The sequence below is a fragment of the Mesoplodon mirus genome (genome assembly GCF_964341445.2).
Source record: "Mesoplodon mirus genome assembly, chromosome: 3".
NCBI lineage: Eukaryota > Metazoa > Chordata > Mammalia > Artiodactyla > Ziphiidae > Mesoplodon > Mesoplodon mirus.
In genome coordinates this window covers 24340704-24359975 of record NC_138978.1, presented here as the reverse complement: position 1 = coordinate 24359975, position 19272 = coordinate 24340704, and the positions used below count along the sequence as shown (strand labels likewise).

Genomic DNA, 19272 nt, shown 5'->3' with positions numbered 1-19272 from the left:
CAAGACCACCAAGCTAGTCAGTGGCTACACCCTGAATGGAACCAAAGGCAGAGTGGCGAGTGCCACACATCTTCGTCTCTGCCGGTCTGGCTGCAAACCTACTGAGGCGCCGCCAGCTGCGTCTGGTTTATCTTTCTCCCTGGTCCTCAGAGCTGACGTTGATGGTGGGAAGAATCAATACTGAGAGGAATCTGACTCAAGAACAATCAAGAGTCCCTCCTACCCCAAAGAACCCTCCGGCCCCAGTGGAGACCGGAGCTGAATACAGACCAGGCAGGCAGGGGCTGAGCAATCTGACAATTCCCTCCTCCTACCCTAGGAGTTTAGGAGAAGACTGACCCCTTCTGGCTGAGTTAACTGGGGAGTGAGGCAGCGGGCTTAAAAGATGGGAAAGATTCCCCAAGGTCTTTCCTCGGCCTCTAGAGTGGAAGAGGAGCAGTGGCGCGACTTCCCTGGAGAAGAGCTCCTGGAAAGAAACACCTCTGGCACCCTGGCAACCACTTTGGGGCTCTTCAGTCCTGGGTTCTGACGCTCCCCTTAGAAACAAATAACCATAGAACCAGGGATGATGTAGGGAGTGGCTAAGAACACAGACTGGAGCCAGACTGTCTGGATTTGAATCAGTTACCAGCCGCTTGACTTTGAGCAAGTTGCTTCACCTTTCTGTGCCTCAGTTTCCTCATCTCTAAAATGAGGGGATGGTAATTGTGACTTCCCAGAGCTTGGTGAGGTGCAAGTAAGTTAGACGTGTCAGCACACTGCTGTAAACTATGGAGTGCCAGGCTTTCCTTGGGAGGTATTACCTTTCATTACTATAGTTGAGACTGGTTGCTGGGGCAGTTGAAGAGGGAGTTAAAGAAATGGAATTGTTGTGCAACCAGGAACCCCTTGGGACCTGGCCGAGTTGCAGCCCCAGAGCAGTCCTCAGGCATGGAACTAGGGCGGCAGAGCCCATCGCGTGCCCCTGGGTCCCTGGTGACCCGGCCCTGGTGGGCCAAGGAGGCCCCTCTTCCCGGCACTCTCCTCTGACCGCCAGGGCAGGGGAAAGATTCGGGAAGTGGGACTGGGGTGTCTGGTCACCCCGGCAACCAAGGGTGACGTGGGACAGCCTCGCCTGCTTGCTCCACTGTGCCAGTCTCAGCAGATGGGGACAGTCTAAGGAGCTGTAAATAAAATATTCTCATGGTGGAGAGCAGAGAGGCTGCAGAGGACCAGGAGCCCCTCATCAATCTGACGTTTCGTCCAGTGCCTGTTCCGTTTACGTGTGTGTGTCAGAGAGTATGTGCGTGTGTCTGTGTAAGAAGGAGAAGAGGGTGGGTGAGTGTGTGTTTGTCAGAGTATGTGTGTCAGAGAGAGCAAGAGTATGGATGATTGTGTGCATGTGTGTGTGTAAGAAAGCGAGTGTGTGTGTCAGAGAGAGAGTGTGTGTGAGTATGTATGTATGTGCGCGTGTGTGTGTTCCCACAGTGCCCCCACTTGCCCAACTGCCACCTACAAGAGACAGAGTGAGAAACACCTCTCCCCTCCCCCAGCCTCTTCACATCAAAGGGAGGCCAGCCCCAACCTGTGTCTGCAGGTTTGCCCCATGGCGGAGATGTTGAATTCCACACCTTCTCCTCCTGTCCTTGCTCTGGGAGGCCTGGGTGCTCCTGAAGGAGGCCGTGTGTGGCTTGAGCGATCACTGGACTTGGAGCTTCACAGGTTCTCGTGGTGGGACTGGTCGTGACCACTGACAGGTCACCGCTTCTCTTTGAGTCTCAGTTTCCCCAACTGTGTAATGGGGGATTTGGATGATCTCCAAGGTCTGTTTCACCTCTCACGGAGCTGGATCTGATTCTAATTGCCTCTGCCCCACCCCCGATTCCATCCTGGTGACATCACCACTGCCACAAGTTCGAGCCTTGGAAGTTTTGCCTCATTTCTTGGCATCTTGGGGTCTTGCCTCAGTGCTGGGCCTTTGTGAGGGGACCAGGAACCCAACTGTCCCCCTTTCACCTCACTCAGTGTCAGCAAGCTTCCTGCTCTTTGAGGGGACTCTTCAGGGGTACAGGTTGGGGACTCCACAGGGTGGAGTCAGGACCTTGGGAGAGGGACACCCCAGAACAGGCCCTCAGGCCCCCTTCCACCGTGCTGATGACAGAATCTACCCCCTCCCCCTGAAGCTGCGATCCCAGACCTTCCTCCCCAGCTTGGGCCTGCCCCCCCACCCCCCACCCCATTCCCTCGCCTTCGGGGCCGGGGCCGGAGTTCCTTCTGCTCCCTGAGAGGCAGGGCCAACACAGGAAGACCTGGGAGGATCTGCTTCGGGAGCAGGGCTCCAGCCCCAGGTACTCTGGGGGCTGGCTTATTTGAAGAAAGTAAGATGCTCTGAGCTAGAGTCAAACTCCTCCATTAGACTCTGGGGAGGCTACTGAATTTTGCCAGAGCCCCAGCTTTCTCTTCTGCAAAATGGGGACAATACCTATCCCACAGGGCTGTTGTGAGGACTAAAGAGGTGACATGTGCCATGCTCCCTGCTCAGGGCCTGGCTCCTGATGCACCTTTAGGAGTAAAGAACATTCTTTATGTTATTGTTCTTGTCTTGTTTCACACAAATACACACACACACACACACACCCAACCCCCCACCCCCACCCAGGGGCTGTGGCTTATTTGTCTCTGGGTCTCCGTGCACTGCCTGGCACTTCCTGGGGCCGGGAAAGCTCTGTGGATTGGTTGATGGCAGAGAGGGCGGTGAGACAGTTTCAAAGCCTAACATGCTGGGTGGAGGTGGAAGCTGTCCTCCACCCGCCCTGGGCTGGCTCTTTAGACTCTGCCTCCTCTTGAGGCAGCCGTTGGTGCCCAGCTCCCAGGGGTGGGGGGTAGGGGTGTGGAGGCCAGCTGGCTGGGTCTGGCTTCCCCAAACTCACATCCTGTCTCCCCAAGGATATGGTGTCAGCCACACATGGTGGGGGGGTGGGGGTAGAGGTACAGGAATGGTGTTCTGGAGAGGCAAACTAGACTATGCAAAGTTCTGCAGGCAAAAGAGGATGTAGCTCATTTGCAAGGAATTTGTCAAGGTTGAAACATAAGAATAAACAGTGGGGGGACTTCCCTGGCAGTCCAGTGGTTAGGACTCAGTGCTTTCACTGCTGTGGGCCCAGGTTCGATCCCTGGTCACGGAACTAAGATCCCGCAAGCTGCACAGCATGGCCAAAAAAAAAAAAAAATTGACAGTGGGGAGCGGGGAGCATGAGACATGAACAAGACCAGATGATGGAGGCAGTGCTGAAAGTTTGGACTTTAACCTTTTAGCAAGTGATCAAGGGAGACCCCGACTCAACCTGACCTACCCTTCCCAGTGTACCAGCCGGGTGAACACTGAGGGTTACTGAAGGGTGCTCAAAGACAGGGGACGGCGTGTGGGGGGGTCCTTTTTAGCTAAGAGGTGACTTTTGGTCAGGTCTGTTTTCAAGCCTCCTGGCCTAGGATGGAGATGCGTTTTTTCCAACATGTTTTGAGTATCTCCTGGGTGCTTGGCGCTGTGACAAGGTTCTGGGCCAGATAGTGTACTGAGTCTTGAATTGTAGCTGTACTGGCACCACCCAGATCAGTACCTGAGAGCAGGAGGGCTTTGGGCGTGGGGAGGGACGTTCCTCTTCCTTCCCAAGGATCTCAGGGATGAAGAGAGCAGAGACCTGGCCAAACAGGTTATCGGGAATCATGTGGGTCCTGGCCAAGCCCTTTGCATTTTCAGATCAGTAGATACTTGTTGAGTGCCTACTGTGTCCCCAGCCTTGGAGATATAATCATAAACAGATATGGAATCTGCCTGCACAGAGCTTACAGGCTAAGGAGGGGAGGAGAACAAGAGCTTTCACCTTGAGCAAAGTGTCAAGCAGACCCTCTTAACCAAGAGGACCTTGGAGGTTATGTGCACGACATGCAGCTAGATGCCCAGGTCTTCTCCACCCACCTCCTCACCCAAAACAAACCAAAAACCCATAGCCAAACCCATAGCATTGAGAGGTGCCCTCTCTGAAAGGGATTTTTGCTACCTCCCAGCTCTGGGTTTGGAACCAAAGGGGCCCGCTGCAGAGAGTGGCCTGCTGCTACTGCTGGTCAGGACCTGGCTTGGGGAGATAGTTGATGGGTCTCAAGCAGAGGGGCATTTCATGCCTTAATGGGGAGGAAGGAGAGGTTGACTTAAAGAACTGCGGAATTTGATGGGAGCTTCTGAGTCAGACCTGGGTTCTGTCCTGGTTCTGCTACTGATTTGCCCTGTGACCTTGGGCAAGTCCCTTCCCCTTTCTGAGCTTCAGTTGCCCTGTCTTTTAAGTGGGTGGAATTGGGCTAGAAACAGGGTGGCAGACAGGTTTTGTCTCACATGCAAAAATGATGTATTGCTGTCGGCTTCCTGAGCAGCTCTCTGGGCTCAGCAGGAAAGCACGCGAGTCTGGGATTGGAAGTTGCTGCGTGCGTTCTGCACGTTTGCAGGCCCCCGGCGGTATGATTCCCCAGGTTCCTCCCTGCACTGATACTCTTTGACTCCTCTGTGCTTCTTCCTATCTCCTGTGTCACTTCCCCACCAACCATTGTCTGCCTTTTGCTTAAATACCTCCATGATGAGGAACTGGCTGTCTTCGCTCAGACAGAGTTGTTGGATTGTTAGGCCTGGTCTTGAGCTCACATCTGTCTCCCTGAACTTGTGCCTGGAAAGTGACTTGGGTTCAGGTGTAGGTAATGCCCTTAGGATTGCAGATAGAAGTTGTGAGAGGGGAAGGCACCAGAAAAGAACTCCTACACTGACCTGGGCAGACAGGGTGGTCAGGGAACTTGGAGGTACTTGGAGCCTCAGTAATCAGTGTATAATTTCCACTTTCTGGAGGCATACAGAGCTGCTTCTTTCTACTACTTTATGACAGTGACAGAGATAGCATCTGTATATCCTTTGCAAAAAGCACTTTAACAGCATCATCACTTAGTTTATACAGCAACCCTCTGAGGCTGGTATCATCAGCTCTGTTTTACAGGCGAGGAAGCTGAGGCTCAGGAAGTTAACGAAGCGGCCTTCTGAAGCCAAGCCTGTGCCCCTCTCACCAGCTGCCCTCCTCGTCCCCAACCCCACCCCCAGCCTTCTGTTCTCCTCGCTCCCCGCAAGCCCACGCCTCCCATTCTGTCTCCCTCTGCAGGTTTCCACGTGATCCCCACCATCTCGAGCATTGTCCCAGAGAGCTGCCTGCTGATCGTGGTGGGGCTGCTGGTGGGGGGCCTGATCAAGGGCGTGGGCGAGACGCCCCCCTTCCTGCAGTCAGACGTCTTCTTCCTCTTCCTGCTGCCCCCTATCATCCTGGATGCGGGCTACTTCCTGCCGCTGCGGCAGTTCACAGAGAACCTGGGCACCATCCTGATCTTCGCTGTGGTGGGCACGCTGTGGAATGCCTTCTTCCTGGGCGGCCTCATGTACGCCGTGTGCCTGGTGGGCGGCGAGCAGATCAACAACATCGGCCTCCTGGAAAACCTGCTCTTCGGCAGCATCATTTCAGCCGTGGACCCCGTGGCCGTGCTGGCCGTCTTCGAGGAGATTCACATCAATGAGCTGCTGCACATCCTTGTCTTCGGGGAGTCCCTGCTCAATGATGCCGTCACTGTGGTGAGGGGGCAGGGACCACACCCACGTGCACACAAGACGCAGATCCGAATTCAGGTCCAGAGTGAATCCCACATCCACCCGCTAACGATAGTAATAAGATAGCAAATGTGCATTCCTGCTTGCTGTGTGCAGACATCATGATGGGCACTGGCCACGGATTATCTCCTTTCATCTTCATGACCACCTTAGGAGGTGCTTATTATTCTGACTTTACAAAGGAGGAATCAGGCTCAAAGAAGTTAGATAACTTGCTAGAATATGATAGAACCAAAATTAGAAGCCAGGTCTGTCTGACTCCAGGGCCTGAGCTCTTGGCCTTACCAGGTCATATGCTCTGTCCCTGATGGATTGTGGTGTGACCTTGTTAAATTACTTATCCTCTTTGTGCCTCAGTTTACCCTTTATAGACCATTTAGTCTCTGAGGGGCGTTTCGGCTTTCATGTTAGCTGTGTTTTAAGTTAGAGTTTAATTTGTGCAGAGTTCAGGGGCAGCAATTGTGGAAGGGGACCTTGCCTCTAAAACCTCCAGAAAGTGACAAGTAAAGTGGGTTGGTTTGGGTTGGCCACTTCCTTACTGTGTGAGCTTAGGCAAGTGACTGTACCTCTCTGGGCCTCACCTTTGACAGCTGCAAAGTGGCAGAGTAGTTAGTGCTTTCCTTCCAGGTCTAACAAGGACAGACACCCCCTAATGCAGGGTCTGCACGTGGCAAGGCCGTATATGTTTGCACACACCCTTCCTCCCCGTCGGCTTCCTCAGGAAACAGATACGTGTATGTGCACACTCACGTTGTGTTGTGAAAACGCCTACACCCCCCTCCTAGCTGGACCCCTCAGAGAGCAGCTGCCCGCACAGGAAAACACAAGGACATGCGTGCACGCTCGCACACACTCCCACTTCCCCCCCAGCCCCTCAGGAAGCCGCACCTGAAAGAAGTGACAGACGGTGGTGGTCGGCTGCAGACAGCCTGGGCTTCCTCTCCCTCTTCCTTCCCTGCCGCCCTCGTCAGCTCCTTGTGAGGCTGGTGGAGCAGCAGCCTGACCTGAGCAGGCTGACGTCTGTCCTGTCTCTTCTTGCCCAGGGTTACCAGACCAGCCTGTTGCCCCATCTGTAACAGGGATTGCAGTGCTTAGCCTGTCATCCTCCCAGGGTTCTGACAGGAGTCACACTCACTGATGTCTGCAAAATCAGTGAGTGCCAGAGACGAAGCCCTCCCCAGAGGATCTGGGTGTTGGGGTTCAGGTTGGCACTACTGGGGAGCAGCAGGGCGTGGTTGCAAGAGTGGATACCTCAGTGCAGCCACCTTGGGCCACGGCCACACCTCCCCAGGACGGTGGCAGCATTGATGGTGATCGCTGGTGTTCACTGAGTGCTTCCTGTCGGAACATGTATTGTCTCATCTAACCTGCACAGAAACTCCATGAGCTTAGCATGGTAATTTCCCCCAGTTTTCCAGGTGAGGAAACTGAGGCACTGAGAGATTAAGGAACTCGCCCAAGGTCATATTAGCTGATAAATGATGTCACTGGGGTTCACATCTACCCAGTCTGAGTCCAGAGTCCAAACGCTTACCAGTATGCTACTCTGCTTCTCTAGTCCCAGGGACAGTGGTACCAGGCCAGAAAGGAGGACCTTGCCCTCTATACCTGCCCCACTGGCCCAGGTGGTGCACTTTAGGGACCCATGAATTTCCTCAGGCCAGGAGTAAGTTTAGGTAGCCCAGGGCTGAGAATGCACTGCTGTCCGTCACCGGAGCCCTGCCCTGTCTCCCGGACGGCTGTGTCCTGGCAGCCCCGGGGACTGGGGCCGGTGCTTGGCATCTCCCCTTCCTGTCTAGCCCCAGTCAGGCCCTTTCTAGAGCTCTGGGCATGGGTGTGAGTGCCCCATTTTCCAGACAGTAGAGCTGAAGGCTGCCCCAAGCTGAGTGGCCTCAGGCCTTTGCCCTGGAGCAAAGGTGCCCTGCTTCCAGGTGCGACCCAGGTACTGGGGGCTTTGGAGGGTTCTGTCTCAGGGACCCTCAGGTCCTCTTCCCCACTCCCTCAGCATCCCCTGGGCCTGGACACTCCCCAGCTGGTTTCTAGGTAGAGCTGTTTAGGAGCGGGCCAAGCAGCCAGCACCTAAGAGGGGGCAGAACCTCCAAGCTGAATCCCCAGGGAGGCCCCATCCACTGCTGTCAGGGAACAAGCTCTAGGCCCAGTTCTGCTGCTCCTGGGCTGGGGGCCGTCTGGCAAGTCGCTTCACTACTCTGAGCCCCTAAGTTTAGCAAGGGAACAAGCATCCTTAGCCTGCCTACGTCTTCAGGCTGTAGTGTGTTGAGCAGGATGACCATAATCAAAGGGCTTTACAGTGTATGAAGTGCCACTTAAAGTCTGATGGTAGTGTTACAATGACCGTTTATTTCCCCCGCCCGGAGGTGGGGAAGCCATGGAGAGCCTCTAGTCCCACAGTGCCTGAACTTGGTGGTTTACTGCAACCACTTGTTGAGCAGAGATTTCTGGGCCCCACTTCCACACAGTCCAAGTGGGGTATGTATGGCCTGGCCATGTATATTTTCAGAAAACTTCAGCGGTTAAGTCTTGTCCTAGTTCATTACCTGAACTTCCCCTGCTTTGTGCTGAAGGAAAAACCGAAATCCAGGCAAGGATATGAGAGGCGAACTTGGTGCAGTAGCAGCTAATACTGTGATAGGCACTTTGCCTTCATCGACTAATTTAATCTCACCATAGCCCTGTAAAGTTGGTACTATTACCCCTATTTTCTGGTCAGGAAAACTAAAGCACAGGGAGATAGAGTAATTTGCCTCACGTATACAACTGGGGAGCGGCAGAGCCAGAATTTCAACCCAGGTGGTTTGGCCGCAGAGCTGTGCTCTTTACCTGCACAGCACGTTGCAGGCCCGAAGACCCTTTGGCCCCGAGACTGGTGGTTTTGGCACCTGCTTGGTGCTAGGGTTTCTCTGCTACCACATGGCCGTGGTCAGCGGAGGGGATAGGATCACCCTGGGTGGACCCCCGGGAGCCGTGGGGCATCCTGCCGACCAGCCTGCACACTCTTCCTAGGTCCTGTATCACCTCTTTGAGGAGTTTGCCAACTACGACCGCGTGGGCATCGTGGACATCGTCCTCGGCTTCCTGAGCTTCTTCGTGGTGTCCCTGGGCGGGGTGTTTGTGGGCGTGGTCTACGGGGTCATCGCAGCCTTCACCTCCCGGTTCACCTCCCACATCCGCGTCATCGAGCCGCTCTTCGTCTTCCTCTACAGCTACATGGCCTACCTGTCAGCCGAGCTCTTCCACCTGTCGGGCATCATGGCGTGAGTCTGGGCGTGGCGTGGGGGGCTGCCAACTCAGATTCCCCAGGCTTGTAGGGTCAAAGGGAGCTACCCAGCGGCCAGCCCCCAGATCCAGACTCCAGGTCCCAGGGCTTCCCCTGAAGCACTGAGTTTAAGGTTCTGGAAGGTCTCAGCCCAGCTATTTCTTCCCTTCATTTGTCGCAAAGGGAACCCCTTGGTGGTAGCTGGACACAGTCACTCACGCTTGCTGCTGCCCTCAGCAGCCCCAGCAAGGAGGCTCCAGGCTTCCCTTGAAGTGACGGTCCTGGAGGTCCTGAGGCCACAGATGGGTCTTGAAGCCGGGGGAGTGTGGAGAGGCAGTGAGGTGCAAAGGTGCTCACAGTAGAGGAGACCATTGGAAGTGTAGAGGCGGGGCCGGATTGGGGCACTGGGGGTGACCACAAGGAGGCTGGGCCAGCAGGAATGGGGCCCAGGGGTGGGCACCAGACTGGGAGGGCTTGGGCTGCTGCTCGGAAGAGAGCTCCCCGTGGGGACCCCCACAGGTTAAAGGGACCCCACACTCAGGGGGATAAACCTGAGGCCTCAGACTTGACTTCTGAAAGGTGGAGCGGCAGCATGGCCTCGGGGAGAAGGCACAGGCCTAGGAGTCGGGCAGCCCTTCGTTTGTGTCTCAGCTCTGCCACTCGCTGGCCGTGTGGCCGTGGGCAGGCAACTTTATTTCTACAAGTCTCAGATCTCTCGTCTAGAAAACACAAGAATATGCCTGTGTCTACAGGGTTGGGTGAGAAGATTGAGTGAGAACAGGGCGTCTGACTCGTAAGGGGAGCTCAGGAGACGGGCACCTGTCCGCCTCCCTGGCAGTGGAGGCGCTTTGGGAGGGTACAGCTCGACTCTGAACCCCTAACCCCGCACTTCCCTGACCCCAGACTCATTGCCTCGGGAGTGGTGATGCGCCCCTACGTGGAGGCCAACATCTCCCACAAGTCCCACACGACCATCAAGTATTTCCTGAAGATGTGGAGCAGTGTCAGCGAGACCCTCATCTTCATCTTCCTCGGCGTCTCCACCGTGGCCGGCTCCCACCACTGGAACTGGACCTTTGTCATCAGCACCCTGCTCTTCTGCCTCATCGCCCGAGTGCTGGGTGAGGTCCCGGGCTGGAGCCAGGGGAGGTGTGTGTGCGTGGTGGGGGTGGGTGCTGTGTGTGTGTGTGTGTGTGAGAAGTGTGCCGGGTGGAGGGGCTGGGGTTGGCTCCTGGCTGGGCTTCCCCACTCATGCTGTCTGCAGTGCTGAGGCCATAATGGGCCCTTGAGGGGAGAGGGACGTGCTTGAGGTGCATCCGTGATCTCTGGGGAGACAGTCATGGTGTGCCAGTGGAGGGGCCTCAGGAGCCCTGTGATTCTGAGCCTGTCGGTGTCTGGGGAGGGGACCGAGGCCCACAGAGCCAGGTCTGTGAGTGTCTGGACTTTAGCACTTTCAAAGCTGCCTGCAGTTCCTCCCAACCTCTGCTGCCAGCCTGGGGTGCACACGGGGACCAGGCCTTAGGCCCTTGGGTGCTGCTTCACCTGCCAGGCACACATTACCTCAGTGATTGCATGGCTTCCCCGCTCTGGATCTCACCTCCTCTCTGCAGTTAGGTCTGGGCGTCGCATTTACTTGCTGCACTGTCTTAAAACCCCTTTAATCCTGGGCCTCATCCTGCAGAAATTCTGGTTCTGTGGGTTGAGATTGGACTCTGAACTCTGCATTTTTAAATAACTTTTTACTACAGAAGATTTCAAACACACAGAAAAGTAGATCCATGTACCCATCATATTTAATAGGTATCAACTTGTGGCCATCTCTTTTCCCATCCCCCTCCTGACCTCCAGCCACTGGAGGCCTCTGTAATGTCTCTAAAATATATCCAGATTGAGGGACCCCCTTAAACTGAAGATCCACCCAGCTCTTGGATTGAGGGATCTGGAGCATCTTGGGCTGAGGGACCTGAGAAATGAGTGAGCTGGGTGGGCTTACTAGTGGAGGCTTCCTCCAGACAGAGAAGTTTCTCTGCTGCGGAAGCCAGGAGGGCCTAGGACAGCCTGACCCCTCTCTTCCCCTCCCCGGCAGGTGTGCTGGGCCTGACCTGGTTCATCAACAAGTTCCGCATCGTGAAGCTGACCCCCAAGGACCAGTTCATCATTGCCTACGGGGGCCTGCGAGGGGCCATCGCCTTCTCCCTGGGCTACCTCCTGGACAAGAAGCACTTTCCCATGTGTGACCTGTTCCTCACTGCCATCATCACCGTCATCTTCTTCACCGTCTTTGTGCAGGTGCTGGACAGGGTGGAGCAGCCCTGCCTGGGGACCCTGACTCTACCAGGAAAGAGGAAGCACATGACCCAAGAGGAGGCCCATGGGTTCTAGTCCCAGCTCCACTGATAACTAGTGCAGTTATCACAGGGACAAGCCACTCCCCCTTTCTGGGCCCCAGTGTCCTAAATTGTAAAGGGAGAGTTGTGATCATGCGTCATTGAAAAGTGACCAATCAGAATGTAAAGTAACCAGACTGCTGCCTAGTTTAGTTGGGAATCCAGATAGCATTAAGAGGAGTGGGTCCAGTCAGCAGGCCCATGATGCTCAGTGTAGGGGCTTAAGGAAGTGGTTTAATGTCTTAGGATCTTAGTTTCTGCATCTGTAAAATGGGAATAATAGCACAACATGGGGAACTGGAAAGGTCCCTGAGCTGGCCAGCAGGAGGTCTGGAGTTAGCCAGAGCTCTGCTGTTGTCAGTCTGACCCCAGGAAAGACTCTCCTCCTGTCTCTGGGTCTCAGATCCCCATCTGTGAAGTGAGGGGACTGAACTGGATGATCCTGAAGAATCCTTCCAGCCTGCTGGCTGTGATTTCTGTGCATTTAAACAACCCAGACTTAGCTGAGAGCCTCACTGCCCTCAGAGTCCCCAAGGAAGCCCAGCCTGAGATGATGTAAATTGCTTTTCCTTATCTGACCTGTGATCTTGGGCAAGTGAGAAACACCCTGTCTGGGCCTCTGTTTCTCTACCATCCCCTCCATCTTTCCTGGACACTAATCCTGGCCAGGCCCTAGATGGGAAACATCATTGCCTTCTTGGGAAAAAACAGTAGAGAGGAAACTTCCTGGGGCTGGACTTGTTTTCTGTCCTTTAAAAGGAGAGGGGACTGCCTCTTTTGTCATCTTGCCCTGCTTCCATCTTCAAAAATATTTTATCACCTTGACTTTGCAGTTGTATATGCTAATGGTTTACCAAGCCCTTTTTTAAAAATATAAATTTATTTATTTATTTATTTATTTTTGGCTGCATTGGGTCTTAGTTGCTGCACGTGGGCTTTTCTCTAGTTGCAGCTAGTGGGGGCTACTCTTCGTTGTGGTGCGCGGGCTCTCATTGTGGTGGCTTCTGTTGTTACGGAGCACGGGCTCTAGGCACACGGGCTTCAGTAGTGGCTTGCAGGCTCTAGAGTGCAGGCTCAGTAGTTGTGTCGCACGGGCTTAGTTGCTCCGTGGCATGTGGGATCTTCCCAGACCAGAGCTTGAACCTGTGTCCCCTGCATTGGCAGGCGGATTCTCAACCACTGCACCACCAGGGAAGCCCTACCAAGCCCATTTTTAATGAAAGCAGCTTTGAGGTAGGGACCTCCCTGCCTGAGTTTGAATCCAGCTTTACTACTTCTGTGAGATCTTAGGAAGTTACGTAACCTCTTTGAGTCTCAGTTTTCTCATCTGTAAACTGAGGATAATGAGTGGGCTTACCTCTTAGGGTCATTGTGGGTATTGAAGTGCTAATCCTAGTAAAACACAATTGGTCCTGGCACATGGCAAGTGTGCAGTTAAATTAGTTGCTGCTCTTACTAGGTCCTCCTGGGTGGCAGTCCTGCAAGGGGGGCAGAGCAGAGGTGGTCCTCCCTGTTAGCCAGGCCTGACTTCCCCGGGGTGACAGAACGCATCTGTGGTGGAGCTCACGCTTGAACCCAGGCCCTCTGACCTCTGACCTGGGCTAGATGCCTGTGTATGAGTCACTCGGCTGGATGGGCTGTGAAACCGCTGGCTGTGTCTTTGGGAAGGAGCGGGCCTTAAGGACCTGCTTTATATAAGTGCTGCTGGGAGGTTGGGAGATGGGGGACCTCAGAGCAGAGGGCATCCCAGACTCAGGGACCCTGGGGTGGGGGACCTCTGTGGCCTCCCTGCCAGAGTAGCAGAGCTACAGTGCCTGACACCCACCTGCCCTCCAGGGCATGACCATTCGGCCCCTGGTAGACCTTCTGGCTGTGAAGAAAAAGCAAGAAACGAAGCGCTCTATCAACGAGGAGATCCACACTCAGGTACTGGAAGCTGGGCCTGGGCCCTGTGTTGCAGGAGGAGGCTCCGGAAGCTGGGGAGCAGCTAGGCTTCGCGTCCATGCCCTCAGTCAGCCCCTCCTCCCTCATCCCAGTGCCCAGGTGGTCCTTCAGCCTCCTGAGGTCACCAGGTCACACAATAGGGAGGTGTGGTATGAGCAGCCGAGAACTTGAGGAAGGGGCGTCATGCAATCTCTGCCTCTGCAGAAACCTATCCCAGGCATCGGCACAAGTGGGTTCAGAGAAGGGGTCTCAGCCCGGCCCCAGTGGCCAGAGGGCTTGAGGTTTCCCTGGGGTTCAGGATGAGTGAGGTATAGGTGCCACCTCCTGGCTGGTCCTGGAACTATAGGGCTGGGCTGAGCAGGGCTGCACTAGGGTGGAAGGGGGACGCCCATTCAGAAGTCTTGGTAGGGGAGGAGCCCAGTAGTAAGGCTTGACCTGGCCCTGGGCCCGTTTCAGTTCCTGGACCACCTTCTGACAGGCATCGAGGACATCTGTGGCCACTACGGCCACCACCACTGGAAGGACAAGTAGGTGGCAGGCCTTGTGGGCAGGAGGGTGGGGAGGGGCAGGTAAGGGTCTCCCGGGGCCTGGGCATCAACCCATCCCAGGAGGTGGCTTCATCCATGTCCTCCCTCCTCCCACCAGGCTCAATCGGTTTAATAAGAAGTATGTGAAGAAGTGTCTGATAGCTGGCGAGCGCTCCAAGGAGCCCCAGCTTATCGCTTTCTACCACAAGATGGAGATGAAGCAGGCTATCGAGCTGGTGGAAAGTGGGGGCATGGGCAAGATCCCCTCTGCCGTCTCCACCGTCTCCATGCAGTGAGTGCTAGTGGCCAACCCTGGCAGCCTCTGCAGGCACACTGACTCCTCGACACCCACCTGGAGCAGGCCCCCTGGGGCATCCTACCGGGGTGGGCGGGAGAGCTGCAGGGCCACACTGAGGACCTGAGGCTTGGCCCACCCCCCACCCCGGCCATCCTCGGGGGACCCTTCTGGCCCAGCCCAGCAGGCCCCAGGGTCCCAGGAGTTTTCTCATCTGTGCCCCGTTATCCCAGGAACATCCACCCCAAGTCCCTGCCTGCCGAGCGCATCCTGCCAGCACTGTCCAAGGACAAGGAAGAGGAGATCCGCAAGATCCTGAGGAATAACTTGCAGAAGACCAGGCAGCGGGTGAGGAACTGCTCCCCACCCGGCCCCCCTACAGCAGAGGAGCCCCTCTGCCCACTCTCTGCCCACTCCCTGCCCCAGCCCCGCGCCACACACCCAGAGCCGCCCAGCCCCTCCAGGCCCGGCTTCTGGGGCCTGCCCTGCCTGACAACTGTTCCTCCCACAGCTGCGGTCCTACAACAGACACACGCTGGTGGCAGACCCCTACGAGGAGGCCTGGAACCAGATGCTGCTCCAGAGACAGAAGGCCCGGCAGCTGGAGCAGAAGGTGTGTCTGGGACTGGAGCTGGCTCCCACCTTTCTCCGGGAGCCTGGGTTCTTCCTCTTCCTGCACCGCCATCACCAGGCCCTTTTGGAGATAGAGCCACTGGGATCTGATTTTTTGGCCTCCTCCACTTGTTTCAAAGACTGAGCCCCAGGGCGGGTTCCAGAAAGCTGCCTTCTCTCCCCCTTCCCCACTCAGAGCAGCAAAGAGGCCCCCTTCCCCATTGTGTCCTCAGGCATCAGAGCTAGAAGAGTCTGTCCCTGTGCTCTAACCCCTCATTTTCTAGTGAGAAAACTAAGGCTCAGGGGAAAGGGACCTGTCCAAAATCACAAAGCAAGGCACACACGCCTTCATTCATTTGTTCAGGAAGCATTTGTGGAGCGGTTCCTAAGTGCCAAGCAGCAAAGTATCCTCTGTGAATCCGGTGGTGAATTGGCCCAGTCCCTCCCTTACGGAGCTTCTCATGCAGTAGCCCGTGTAGGACAGGAAGTGCAAGGGGCCCTGAGCACCTTGAACAAGGAAGTGGTCAGGGTATGCTTAGGAATAAGAGCCACAGGGGAGGGAGTGTGGCAGAGGGAGGTCCAGGCAGAAGGAAGAAGCTGTGCATAAGTTCCTGACCACAGACTAAGGGGGCTCAGCTTTCCAGGAAGCTTGTTAATGGTGTAAGGGTTTGAGCTGTATTCCAAGGGCGTGGAGAGTCATGAAGGAGGGTTCTAAGCAAGGGAACGACATGGGGAGCAGTGGGGGTGGCCCGGCTTAGGGCAGTGGCAGGCGGAGGAAAGGAGCAGGTAGATTCAAGGGACATTTAGGAGGTGGAAGCAGCAAGACTTGGTCACCAGACTGAGGTGGGACTGAGGGAAGAGGAAAAGGAGTCAGGGGTCACGTCTAGCCTTCCATTGGGGTAGTCGGGAGTGGTGGCTGAGAGAGGGTCCACCGAGGAAAGAACAGCTTTTGAAGGAAGATAAGAAGCTGAGTTCAGTTTTAGCATGTTGCACTGAGATACCTGGGGGCCATCCAGGGCTCAGGTGACACTCCTGAGTTGACTCTCTGGGTCTGTACCTCATGGGTAGGTGTGGGCTGGAGCTAGAGTCTGGGCAGGTGTCACCGTGGGAGAGGCGGGGCAGCGAGGGGGGTGTTCAAGGCCACCCCGGAGGTTGCAGAGCTTGACAAGAGGCTGGGCCAAGCCCTCAGGACCTAGCACTGGCCCAGGAAGACAGGGAGCGGCACCCCAGACACACCAAAGGAGGGTGTGGCCACTGGCCTTGGGTGCCATCCAGAGGGGCTGCCCATGCTCACCCCTGTCTGCTCTTCCTCTGTCAGATCAACAACTACCTGACGGTGCCGGCCCACAAGCTGGACTCGCCCACCATGTCGCGGGCCCGCATTGGCTCAGGTAAGGCAGGGCGTAGGGTGCTGGGCGAGGGGCCTCAAGGCTGGGCACACAGTGCCACCATCTCGAGGATGAGGCTCCAACAGGAACGGGCCTCAGAGAGCCCGCGGGGAGGACGGGCTGCTCCCTCCCTGACCTCCTCCCAAGCTCCTCCTACATCGGGTAGATTTGGGGGTTCACCAACGGGGGCAGAAGAGTGGCCCTGCTGTCCTCCCCAGGGACAGAGCGCTCCACGTGGGGCTCATGCCGAGGAGCTGGGTGCCTGGCAGGGAGGCCGGAGGCGGCTGCACCGTTGGGGTCACCAGCATGTGGGGAAAACAAGGGCAGGCCTTCCAGGACCCGGTGACTCAGGACGGAGCCTGAATTCTTGGTCTGAGGAGGGGCTCCTACGGGAGCCCCAGGGCTGAGGAGGGGAGCACAGTCCTACCTCTCAGACCCCAGTCCGAGGGGAAGAAAAGCAATCTGCTGTGTTGACAGGGGCTTGGAAAGGCCCCTGTGGAGTGACTTGAAGCGCTCCAGGATTGCTGAGGTTCTGTAGGAGTCGCTGGCACGGGCTGAGGTGGGGCTCACGCTGGGCAGGGCTCAGGGGCAGAAGCCAGCTTGTGCCTGGCTCTCTGTCCCCAGACCCGCTGGCCTATGAGCCAAAGGCCGACTTGCCTGTGATCACCATCGACCCAGCCTCCCCGCAGTCGCCCGAGTCTGTGGACCTGGTGAACGAGGAGCTGAAGGGCAAGGTCTTGGGGCTGAGCCGGGATCCAGGAAGGGTGGCCGAGGAGGACCATGAGGACAACGACAGGGGCATCATGATGCGGACCAAGGAGCCCTCGTCCCCAGGCACCGACGACGTCTTCACCCCTGCGCCAAGTGACAGCCCCAGCTCCCAGAGGTTACAGCGCTGCCTCAGTGACCCAGGCCCCCATCCTGAGCCTGGGGAGGGAGAGCCTTTCATCCCCAAGGGCCAGTAGCACTGGGGCCAGCGGGCGGTGCCCGTCCCACCACAGACTCTCCCACCAGAGCAGGGGTCTGCTGGCGGGGCTCCCCTCGTCCTTCCCGACCTGGATTGGCCCTGCCCCTCCCCCTGTCGCATGGCAGCTGGGCCCACAGCCCCCACCGCAGCACGGCTCCCCCTGCCTCCTGGGAAGCGCACTCCCAGCAGAACTGCCTTCCCAGTCCTTTGGCAGACCTGCTGGGCTGAGGCAAACCCTGCCCTTCCTGATCCAAGCTCTCTCCCATACCCAGACCAGGGCCTCTGAGTTTCCCAGACCTCGGAGGGCCCCCTCCCAATCTGTCACCCTCCTCATCGAAGTCAATCTTAGTTTCTAACCAAAGAGCCTCTGGCTCAGCCTTGGTCCCTCCTGGAAAGGGAAGGAGCTGAGGCCTCTGTTGGCCTAGGCCGGGCCCTCCATTAACAGCGTTAAGACTAGGGGACCAGGCATCTGACTGGGGGAGGGATCAGTGACCCATGGCCGTCCCACCCTCCTCCTGCCAGCTCTGTCACCCTGGCCAGCCACCTGACCTGTCCTTACTCAGAGCTGCAGGCTGAGGGCATCTCTGAGCTCTGTGTGCAGCTGGGGCGCTTTGGACGATGATATGACTCAGCTCTCCAAACTGTGCTCCAGTGGGGACCACTGGGCCCTTCAGGGGCCACTGTCAGGGGCACCAGAAAGTGCTGCCTTTTTATCTGTTTTGTTTGTTCACACTTCCATGTATGATTCTATTTGCACAGAGGGCATTCCTGTTTTTAAAACATTTTTGAAAACCTCTAGCTAAACAGAGCTCCAGCCATCCTACTCTGGAGCATTACCCATCCTCATCTGTGCCTGTCTGCCCAACACTGTCCACCATAACAGCCCTCTGTCCCCAGGGCTCTGATTTCAGAAATGACCTCACCCGCTCACATACACACCCTAATCATGATTTTCTCTAACTCACAGATGCCGGGCCTCCTGGCACCTTCTTTCTCTTGGGCCTGACCCTCAGTTCCCGCTGGCCTGTTCTTTCACTCATCCCTCTCCCCTCCCCCATTGGCCCCTGGAACCTCTTGTAAGCACTGCACCCAGCTTGCTGTGGAGCCCCGTCCTCAGGGGAGGGGCCTCCCCTGAGCATCTCCCACTGGCCAGGGCTGGTGGGTGGGCTGAGTCCTGGGCCCCCAGAGGCCTTTGCTCACAGGCACACACTCCTACTCCCACTGCCACCATGGGCCAGGCCCAGGCCTACTGGTGTCTGTCCTTCTCCCAAGGGTACTCCTTTCCCCAGGATTGTGCAATAGTCAGAGCGTCCCCCTTCCCAATGGACTGGGCAGTGGGTGCTCACCTGTCCCCCCTCCTCTCCATGTAAGTGCTGTTTTGGGCAGGAGTCACCATGCAAGGGTGACGTTGACAACCATGTTCAAAGCCACCACAGCTGCTGCCGCTCTGCCGCCTGTACAGAAGAAACCGAATCTTTTTCATATTCTAATAAATCCGTGTGAGTTTTTGATAGAGTCGAGGGCTGCTCCCTGGGGACCAGGGACTTGTGGGAGGAGGGTGGCCCAGAGCCCAGAAGGACTTGGCTCAATGGCTGGCACAGAGAAACACTTAATCCATGTCAGGGGCTGGTGTGGTTATTACTGTGGGTCCAGCACCAGGAATACAGCTGTGAGCAAAGCAAGATGCTCCCTGCCTTCAGGCTCTTTCAGCCTCTGGGGAAGAACACCATTAATCAGTACTGCGGAAAACGTGTGTGTGTGTGTGTGTGTGTGTGTGTGTGTGTGTGTGTGTGACAGTGAGGGGAGGAAGGGGTGACGAGGAGGACTTTCCTAAGTGATGGATAGAACTACAGGATGAGCTGAGGTTAACCAGATGAAGAAGGTTTCAGAGAGTGCCCGAATGTTCTAACTGGGAGCTGCGTCTGGGAACACCCTAGGATCTGAGGAAAGGCTGATGTGGCTGGGTCAGAGTGACAGGAGGGGAGGCGAAGATGGGACCTTGCAGCCCATGGTCGAGATTTTGGTTTATACTAAGGGCAATGGAGAGGCTCTCCGCTGTAAAGTGGGGACAATAACCCCTGGGTGAGACGTGCTCAGGAGTGAAATGGGCTCAGCACCAGTGCCCCGTGCGCTGAGTTCAGCTGAGGTTGGATATCTGAGGTGCATTTTCAGGAGCTGACCGCCAGAGGGCAGTGAGGCCTTGGTACACA

At 56.3% G+C, this 19272-nt stretch overlaps 1 protein-coding gene across 2 annotated transcripts in view; it reads left to right on the top strand.

Annotated features, from left to right (window-relative positions):
• SLC9A1 (solute carrier family 9 member A1) overlaps window positions 1-18577 on the top strand; it is a 50657-nt gene extending 32080 nt beyond the window's left edge. The window contains exons 2-12 of one of the 2 annotated variants that reach the window (XM_082612345.1): window positions 5172-5632; window positions 8690-8940; window positions 9846-10063; window positions 11029-11231; window positions 13166-13255; window positions 13730-13800; window positions 13919-14092; window positions 14329-14443; window positions 14607-14708; window positions 16026-16098; window positions 16774-18577. In XM_082612345.1, the coding sequence (XP_082468471.1) occupies window positions 5172-5632; window positions 8690-8940; window positions 9846-10063; window positions 11029-11231; window positions 13166-13255; window positions 13730-13800; window positions 13919-14092; window positions 14329-14443; window positions 14607-14708; window positions 16026-16098; window positions 16774-17060 (2045 nt within the window). In that variant the 3' untranslated portion in view covers window positions 17061-18577. Of the gene's footprint in view, window positions 1-5171; window positions 5633-8689; window positions 8941-9845; window positions 10064-11028; window positions 11232-13165; window positions 13256-13729; window positions 13801-13918; window positions 14093-14328; window positions 14444-14606; window positions 14709-16025; window positions 16099-16719 lie in introns of both variants that reach the window. The other variant, XM_082612344.1, reaches the window with a different exon arrangement.
• Window positions 18578-19272: the final 695 nt, after the last annotated feature.